This window comes from Metopolophium dirhodum, chromosome 5 (assembly GCF_019925205.1).
Source record: "Metopolophium dirhodum isolate CAU chromosome 5, ASM1992520v1, whole genome shotgun sequence".
Taxonomy (NCBI): domain Eukaryota; kingdom Metazoa; phylum Arthropoda; class Insecta; order Hemiptera; family Aphididae; genus Metopolophium; species Metopolophium dirhodum.
This window is the reverse complement of record NC_083564.1, coordinates 7,490,870-7,500,715: the sequence shown is the minus strand read 5'-3', so window position 1 is coordinate 7,500,715 and position 9,846 is coordinate 7,490,870. Positions and strand designations below refer to the sequence as shown.

At 34.6% G+C, this 9,846-nt stretch overlaps 2 protein-coding genes across 3 annotated transcripts; both read right to left on the bottom strand.

The window, feature by feature from the left end:
- Window positions 1-1,493: 1,493 nt before the first annotated feature.
- Window positions 1,494-2,565, bottom strand: LOC132945335 (tetratricopeptide repeat protein 9C-like). Its single transcript, XM_061015049.1, has one exon. It carries the CDS (start codon window positions 2,476-2,478, stop codon window positions 1,639-1,641), a length of 840 nt encoding a protein of 279 aa, XP_060871032.1. The 5' UTR covers window positions 2,479-2,565; the 3' UTR covers window positions 1,494-1,638.
- A 3,709-nt stretch (window positions 2,566-6,274) lies between these two features.
- On the bottom strand, window positions 6,275-9,840 carry LOC132945332 (splicing factor 3B subunit 2). 2 transcript variants are annotated; one of them, XM_061015043.1, is made up of 2 exons: window positions 9,683-9,840; window positions 6,275-8,594 (listed from the first exon to the last, which is right to left on the bottom strand). In XM_061015043.1, the coding sequence occupies exon 2, from the start codon at window positions 8,413-8,415 to the stop codon at window positions 6,487-6,489; it is 1,929 nt and encodes a 642-aa protein (XP_060871026.1). In that variant the 5' UTR covers window positions 8,416-8,594; window positions 9,683-9,840; the 3' UTR covers window positions 6,275-6,486. The 2 variants fall into 2 exon arrangements, with proteins under 2 accessions (XP_060871026.1, XP_060871027.1); XM_061015044.1 differs by lacking the exon at window positions 9,683-9,840 and adding an exon at window positions 9,143-9,406.
- Window positions 9,841-9,846: the final 6 nt, after the last annotated feature.

The window sequence follows — 9,846 nt, the reverse complement described above, 5'->3', positions numbered from 1 at the left end:
GTGAAAATTTAATACAAGGCTCCTGATACATTGTTACAGTAGCAGTTGGAAATTTTAAAAATACATAGGCACATTTTTTTTTATACATTTATTTTAAAGATCGAATTTTGAAAATTTAAAACAAGACCACGTAAATAGGTACCTGTATAAATTACTTTATTCACAATAATATCATCAAATATACTTAATAATATGAAATATCATATATGCTGACTGGCCGTCTTCGCTCAGAATCGTTTTTCTTATACAATGATATTATAACATTAAATTCAAATTTAACAAATTTAATACATTTTATTAGTCGTTACTTATACAAAAACAGAATATTTTTTCCCCAATACCTACTTTGATAAAATATTGTTCAATATGGTACCTACCTACCATACAGTAAATTATCTATACATCTAAACAGTCATAAACTAGGAACCTTCAACCTACTAGTTACTATCAATATCGATTACCTACGACTAAGCTCAAATGTAGGTAAAGTAACATGTTTACATGACGCATTGACGCTAGGTAAATAGTTTAGTACAGAACGTATTTAACGGGGGACATTTGCCTCCAGCGGCAAAATTTAAAAAAATTTTACAGGTGGCATTAAAATTCCTAGATTGTAGGTTTTTAATGTTTTTTTTCATAGAATTTTTTCGTTTTATCATAAAAAATTAATTATTCTATCAATGATTTATATTATAAATATACGTAGGTACATATACATAATATATATATATATATATCCATCGAGTCTGAATTGTATATTTGTATTTATTCGAATCTAGGTAATATAGATCTCTGTACCAGCTATAAATATACGTAGGTACATATACATAATATATATATACCTACAACATACGTATAGCTGGTACAGAGATCTATATAACCTAGATTCGAATAAATACAAATATACAATGCAGACTCGATGGACAATGGTATCTTAATATCTTAGGTATATTGTACTACTGTATAGTTATTGTAGTAATAATAGATAGGTACGTATCATGACTATCAACACTAAAAAGTTCTTCCAGTTAATATTATACCTACTATTTTTGTATATTTTACTATTTGAGGTTATATTATAGTGCATATTAATGCAATTTTAAGTGCTATAAATCCCTATTACACCTAAACATGGCACCGGGTAAAAAGACTAAACACCAAGTCAGTCATAAAAAAACCCCCCAATTGGTCATATTATATAATAATGACATTATTAATTATAATTGAGTTTGACTATTAATTTACACATAATCATAATGACATTGGCGGAAATAGGGGGGACTAAGCCCCCCCAGTTCAAAATCTAGTAATTAGTATTAATTTTTATATTCTGTGGTACTAAGCAATATGGCCTATGGGAAGGAGGGTTGAGTCTCCCCAAAAAATTTAGCCAATTTGCGCCTATGCATATTGACATGTATTGCATATATTGCATATTGACCTATTTGACCTATAGCTGGTAACAATAATATAAATAAAGAACTCACACATCGTATGAACAACGTTATTTATTACACACTGCATGTTGAAAAGCGTACCTATGTTCTATAGGTAAGTAGGTACATATTATATCATTCGACATTTTTGTTCTTAGACGGCATTGTTACAGGCACGAAAAAAACGTGCGCACACGTCTCAGGCAAACATCTTCTTGACCATGTCGCCGTAACGGGCGTTCTGGGCGTCCACACCGCGCGCGGCCACGTCCCGGTAACGCTCGGCCACCACGTTGCCGGGTTCGATGTCCAGGGCACGGACCGCGTCGACCAGGGCGCCGTCGAACATGCGGAGCTCGGCGGACGCCTGGCACCGGCGAACCAGGGCTTTGACGTTGCTCGGTTCGACGGCCAGCGCCTTGCCGGACAGCCGGCGGGCGTGCTCGTAGTTGCCCAGTCGCAACTGGCAGGCGGCCATGTTGTTGCACACGACGGTGTACATGGCATCCCGGTCGCCGCGGACAGCGTCCACGTTGCGGACGAACAACACCGCCCTGGCCGCCCGGTTAAACCGGTGAAACGCGTCCGCGAACCGGCCCTGTCCGTACAGACGATTGCCCACGTCCTTGTGTCGGGCTGCCTCCGTCAGTTTTAGCCTGTCGTCGCCGCGCCAGCTAGCTCCGCCAGCCGCCTTTCGCACGGCCGACAACCGGACGCGGCCATTAACGCGGCCACCACGTCCATCGCCCACGCAAAACTCCCGGAGCTCACCCGGTCGCATACCGGCCACCACCGCTTCCAGGCCCCTATCCACCACGCAGTCCGCTTCGCCGAGAACAAACACCAGCACGCGGTCCGTTCCGTTGAACCACGTGGACGGGCCGCAGTCGGTCAACGGGGCCTGCAGCCGCACGTCCATCAGCGTGACGGAGCACTCGTCTCCGATCAGCGGTCGAAACACGGAAGACGGCGGCGGCGACTCATCTTTGTCGGCCAACGGACGCTGGTCGATCACCTCGCAAACGGGAATCCTGTTCATTTCTGCGCAGCCGTCACGGTTCGTTGAGGACTTCAAGCAGGCTTTGGATCCACGAGATTTCCACGCAGTCACTGCAATACCCGCATTAGTATTAATTTTTTTTTTTAATATAAACGCCCGTATGAGCTCAAGTACCTATACAATAATATAATATCATATATTATATATAATTATAATATTATAATATATTAATATATATATATACCTATGGCAAGTATATTATTATACTACATAATAAATACAATTTAACAAAATCGGTTAGGTAAAATAGGTATTATACAACTAGGTAAGGACAAAACAAAAATATAAAAGTACAGTATAACGCATAGACAGATAAACGGAGTTAAAAGAAAACTTACTGTAAACCAGTGGCGTAGACAGGCATTTTCATTGGGGAGGGGGATATATATTCATAATTATTAAGATAAATCATAAGATAGAGCCTCCCGCAATAATATATTATACATAAAAAAGTGGGCAAGTAGGTACTGATCTGTTGTAGGTACTATTGGTGTCTAGATAAGTAAATTTAAAAATTGATTGGGATATGTAAAAATTAAAACTAAAAAAATGAAAATTTTTATTAATAGCTTAAAATTAGTCAAAATATTTTAGTCAATTTTCATGTAGGTATAAAAAATAATAAAATAAAAACATTTGGTGAAAATTTCAAGTACCTACGGTTATTAGTTTTTGAATTACAATAAAAAATAAGAAAATTCTTATGCGACTTTGTTAATTTACGGGCTAATATCTAATGTCTAACTTCAGACACTCATAAAAAAATATTGTGAATTTACGCTCAACTTTTTTTTTAATTTCCACCAACAACTTATAAGAAATCTAGTATAAGGTTTTTAAATTTTTTGACCAAGCAAAATAATTTGTATTTACAATAATTTAAAAAAAAAAAAATCGAAATTTTATTCTGTATAAATACCTTAAAAAAAGTCAAAAAATTTTAAAAATTTTGTTGGTTATATAAAAATTTGACGAAAATTTCATTTATCTACGGTACGGTTTTTTTTAGAGTTACACCAAATAACAAAATCGATTTTTTAGAATTGTATACTTATTTTTTTCCCTGACTTTTAAAAACTACTGAAAGTTTTTCCCTTTTAGCCAAATGATGATAACGAACAAAAAAAAATAAAAACAGACATCATTGTGAAATCAACACAAATATTGCTCCACTCAAAATCTAAAAAAAATCATGAAGAGATCCATAACTCCCCCCCCCTCACCACCATGTCAACGCCATTGCTGTGTATATGTAATAACCTCATTAGAGATAAAACTTTAGAATAAACCATAGATAACCAAGCATTTTGTATCGAAACAATAGTGTAAAATTTGTTACATTTTCGATAGATACAATCTATATTCTGTGCGGAATTATTATAATTTATGACGATAGTTAGGTGGGTATTTTATTGAGAATGTAGGACTAGAACAGCTGCAGTGGCGTACCTGTGAACATTTTTTTTTTTTTTTTTTGGGGGGGGGGGGTATAAATTAATTGCACAATTATTTATGGTTATAATATAATCTGAAACTTTATTATAAATTATTGTTAAATACTTAAAACACGAATCATATAACAAAATCTAAATTTATTTTTTACTGCCAGCAAATAAATCAATTTCTTTGTCAACTTCAACTGTTCTGTGTCTATGTATATTAAGTAAAGCTAACCCAATCAAGTAACGTTTGAGACAATGCTCGTTTTTTAATTATTTTGTGTTTCTAATTAAAAAAAACAAAATGTCTTAAGAATTTTGAGCAAATTTGTTCAATTTGCGAAGAAAACAGCAAGTTAGGCTGTGGAATATGACTCAAATATCCCTAACATTGTCTCTTCGAGGTAAACACCAAGACTAAAGTCATAGCTTGTATTAAATGTTCAAGCTTTTTTACCCAAAAAATACAATTTTATTGACATTAATGTTATCTACGGTCATTTTTTAAAGTTACACCTTACACCAAAATCGACTTTGTCAAAAACCAATTTTGCGTAAGAATTCCCGTTTTTTCTTAATTTTTATTTTGTTTTCCCCGGCGCTTTTGAAAATTATTGGGAATTTTAAATTTTGACCTCCCTAATGCACCAACTAGATTCACTTTCCCATCGAACAAGATACTGTTGAAAAAAATCGAAGCAGATTTACAGCCCCAAACCGTGATTTCAGACACAAAAAAAAAATACACATCATTGTAAAATCAATGCATTCATCGCTCCGCTTAGAATCTAAAATGTATGATGTCGTTCAAAAAAGCATAAACTTATAAACGGTAATGATAAAAAATATTATTCTTTTTCTAAAACATTGTTTCGTAACGACTTAAAATAAAGTAAAAAAAAATATTTTTATAAACGTGTTTTTGAAGTGAGTAGTTCGTCACTTCGATAAAATAAATGCGGTATATTATAATGTATATTGCATGAGGGATGAGCGATGTACTAACGCGAGTCGTAAAATATTTGGGCGTGATGTTTTTGAGGTCACACTATTCCCGCTACATGAGCAATTAGTGGTGGGAGATATTTTACTTAATGAGTCCTATTGCCTATTAGGTTTAAGTTTGAAAACCTACCTACTCGGCAACTCATCTTTATTCCTTCTTACAATCGTAGTCGATATCTACCTTTCAATAACCCACCTACCCACTGATTTGAGTCCCGGGAGTCGGGACTAAATAACTTATTTCACGCTGCCGCGCCACGGGGTGCAAGCGCAAAGGGGTAGGCGGGCATTACCTGCGAGTATTTATCAGCAACCACCGGAGCCTGCAGGAGCTTTAACAGAAACGGGTGATGAGTGACCAAAAAATAAAAGTACAGCAGACGTTGCCGGGATTTTGTGTCATTCGCAGTCACCCATCTGTAAAACACATTACGCGTCTGTACGACTGTATGAGACGATACTATAGAGAGTTGTTTGAAGTACTGGAGTAGGCAATGGTCGTTTTTTTTGTAACGGCCAGTGACGTCGAAAGTTTGCGCTTTAACAGCTGTAGCTATATGGATGCTGCGTACACGACAAAACGGAACGAGTGCCCAATCGTCGAAAGCTCGTGCAGGTGTTATGCGCCTTGCAGGTAACGTCGACGGCCTGTCTGCAAGAATGCACGGATCAGGTCAAGTCGATTTTCTTTAAATTTGAACTGGATCCCAAACTTTCTACTAAATGTCTAATAAAAGTTAAGTAAAATCATAAACCTATTGTTGCCTCTGCGCTTATACTGTACCGAAAATAATGACACAAACACTAAGTATATGACTTAACGAATTTGTTTGAAACGTTACATCAAATTTGTCTCCAGTCCGATAGAGTGGATCGTAAAATACTTCAACGTTATTCACCAAAGCATATTCAGTCAAAACCTGAAAATAAACACAAGGCAGTCTGTACATTTATAACTTATTTCAAACTAGTCACAGTTATCCTTAACATATCATATATTGACTATCGTGTAACTCTACTATGCCCGTAATATGTAGGTGTATACATTTAAAATGTAATCAAATAAAAACTTAAATTTTTTTTAAAAATATATAATTTTATCATAATTATTTGATAGTACACTAAATATGTCATATTAATAATTATGCCTCGTACAACAAATAATTTAGGTACCACAATACTATTTTACAGTTTTTTCCTCTGCATAAATATTTATTATTTCCCCACAGCTATAATATTTTCATTGTTTCTATTATCCACAAATATAATTTATTTATAACACAGTTAAAATCTTTTTTAAATTAATTTTCATGAATAATTTGTAACTGTAATTCAATATTGTTCATGTATTTTTAGATATTTTTTTTATTAAGTGGGTTTCATTTTAAGTTCAGTACAAATTTTACACCAATTCAGTTCAATGACAAGATAATTTTTACACTTTATAGTGACTATAAATAGTTGAATACAAAGAGTTATAAGATTTATAAACAATGTTATAATATTCTCTAAAATGCACAAGGTATAATTTAATCTTATTTGTTTAAAATTTGAAATCTTTATATTTTTTGCTTGTTTTTGCTTCTTGAGCAGCTTTCCGTTTTTGTCCTTTCTTCTTTTCGGTCTCTGTGCCATCGTCTTCCCCGCCCTGTTGGTCCTTCATTCTTTGCTCATATCTAGCTGCCATAGCTTCTACATCTCCAGCCAATTCCAATTCAGATGGATCTAAACTGACTTCAACTTCGCCAGGTTTATTTGCCGCGGCAGTTGGTATGTCATACATGTGTGTAGATGCCATCATAGAGCCACGAACAGTGTCTACCTTCTTTTCTGGTAAAACATGGTAGAGTGGTTGTTGCTCACTACTTTCCATTTCAGATTCAATCTTACGTTTTCTTAATTCAATATATTCGGGTGTTTCGTAACCACTTGGTAATCCAGACATAATTCCTGATGGTGTAGCTAAGCCTTCAGCAACCGGTGTAGCAATACCACTAGCATCAATTGCTACTTCTTCAGTTTCCTTTACTTCTTCTTCCTCTTCTTCTTCTTCGCTTTCTTCTGCGTCTGATTCGGAATCTGGTTCTCCCCACATAGATTTATCAATCTGCTCTTCAGCTACATGGGATTCATCATAATCAGACGGTGTACCAAACACATTTCCATAAAGAGGTCGACCACGTTCATCTACAGGAGGTTTACCCCAACCACCAGCATGGTAACCGAAAGAACATCCTTCGGGAATGGGAGCATTAAGACCAGGAATTTTAAGAGCTGGATAAGACGGTGGTGGACCATAACGTTGCATAGCAATAAGCCACGGTGGAGGAACTTTGTGAGCGTTATGACCAACCGGCATACCTAAAGCAGTACGCAATTCAGCGCTTAAATCACCAGGTTTCTTTTCTCTAAGTTTAGTCTCGTATTCTTTGCCTTCATAGTACAAGTCACCATGGAGAGATAACCTTGGTTTAGTTTGCAATTTGAAAAATGCATCATGTAATTTTTTATAATCAATATCTATTTTTCCCATTTTGGGTCTAACCCTTTCTCTCATTTTATTTTTTAATGATTTTTCATCTTCTTTTTCTTGATGGGCAGCTCTCATTTCCATGATACCAGTACGCTTAATAAAATCAGGCAAATCAAATGGCGGCTTTTCAATACCTCGTTTGCCTTGTAAATACTTACGCTTGAAGCACCAATGGCGAGGTACAGGCACTGTGTTACGATGTGCTTTTAACTGTATTAAGAGATGAGGATCTCTAGCAGTCACATCATGCATTTCTACAACATCTGGTCTAGAAACAAGTTGTTTTAGTTCAGCTACACTTAAACGAGTAACCTTTTTAAATTGTCTTCTTGACAACTTATCAGGACCCTTGTGCTGATTTTCTCCATCTTTATCTCTAAGATCATCATCATCCTCTTGCTCAGGGAGCTTAGGCACTTTCTTTAAATCTAAGCTGGGCAAAGTAGCTTCTTGACTACCATCTAGATCTGCTGTTTTTTGTTCTGGTTCAGGAATTTTGAAAATCTCAAACACTTTAGTATATTGCCTATACATAGGTTTAAGGTCAAACACGCTTACAGTTTCTTGTATGTATTCAACCTCAATTTCTAATTTTTCAACCTTGTTCTCTTTGTCTAAAGATGTTATTTCTTTTACTTTTTGCTCATTTTTCAACTGCTTCTTCTTTTTTTTCTTATACTTTTTCTTCCTTCTTTTAGCTACTTTACGATCTTTAGTAGACATTTTAACTACTTGTTCTTCTTCTTCATCATCATCGTCATCGTCATCTTCATCATCCTCAACATCTTCAATTATAGGCTGTACAACTTCAGTGTTGTCTTCTTGTGAATATTCTGTTGTTTGAATATAGTTCAATGCTTGTTCAAGGGCTGGGGGAAGAGCAACATCTTCACCAGGTGGAATTAGCAAATCTTCTTCGAAAACTTCTGGTTCATACATAATTGAACCACACAAGAAATTTGAACAGATATTTTAATTATAAAATAAGCTTACGGTTGTGAATATTTTTTGAAAGCTCTCGAGTAGGTACTGCTGAATGAATTTTATATCCAGGTATTCTATGTTTCTTAAAAATGGAACAGAGTCACTATTCCCATCAGCAATCACCACTATTTCACCTAGAAACATATGGATTTAATTATTAAATATAAATTACATGTAAATAATATACTTGTTAAATGTAAAATAATTATAAAAATAGTTAGGTATTATTGGGTAAAAGCTATCAGAAATTGTCAATTGAAGGTTGCCAATATCTTGATTAAATTAACCATTAGGTATCTAGAAAATAAAATAACATACATAATATCACATATTATGCTAAACATAATGCAAATTAGTTATCAATTTATCAGTTGCAGATTATATGGTATTTGATTTTATGTATTTTTACCTGTTTGGTTTAATTAAGAACATAATATATAGGTTTTGTATTCAGTCTTATAACAAAACAACAATATTTAAAACATATACAATTGGGTACTTGTTTGTTATCAACCCACCTACAAGTGACTGTTGCTTTACTCTGGCATTTTTTTTATAAATACGATTTAATGTACATACTTAAAATAGTTACAACTACACATAGTATTATTGCGACAAGCTGATATCATGTTTATATTGAAATAGGTAATTATTAAATTTAACTATTATAAGATTTATTTACCGTTTGTCTATGAATGTATCTCGTAATGGACTTCCTAACAAATAAATTAGCAAGATACAGACATATTGAATTTTTAGACAAAAATACTGCCAACAAGGTTGTCTGGTCTTCTGGTGGCAGGAAAATAACAAGCAAAAGCCAAAAACTGAATAAGAAGCACAATAAAATTGTAGTTTTATACCTTTACAAGAGTTGAAAGTAAGTTTGTTAAAGTATCAAAAATATATATAAATATAACTTTATGTAATGAAAGTTTATTGAATTAAGGCCGTAGCTAATAATGACTACAAATGACAGTAATTGCCAAAAATGGTTTAATTACAGTTATCAATGTGTATAGTTTACGTGTTGTTTTGTAATTGATTATTTACAAGGCAAGAGTCAATAACTTCTTCACTATAAGAAAAGGTGATGCATAATGCACACAGTGAACTTCATACAGGTTTTAACTTTTAGGTGTATCTGAAAATTCAGGGTTCAGCACACAATTTGTATTAAAATCCGCCCACTATTTATACAAAGCAATTATGATCAACATACCATTTTATTTGGTTCCACTTCGGAGATGAACTTCCATCGGGTATGTTACTTCTATAGACCACACCGACACCGACAGTCACGAATAACACAGGGAAAATGTATATTGTGTGTGCTTGTGTAGTAATTGTGTCGGGACGTCGTCTGTCGTCTGTGTTTTGTTGATA

Excerpts from the sequence above, each read along its gene's own strand:
- LOC132945335 (XM_061015049.1), bottom strand. The coding sequence starts at position 2,478 with ATGAACAGGATTCCCGTTTGCGAGGTGATCGACCAGCGTCCGTTGGCC.
- LOC132945332 (XM_061015043.1), bottom strand. The coding sequence starts at position 8,415 with ATGTATGAACCAGAAGTTTTCGAAGAAGATTTGCTAATTCCACCTGGT.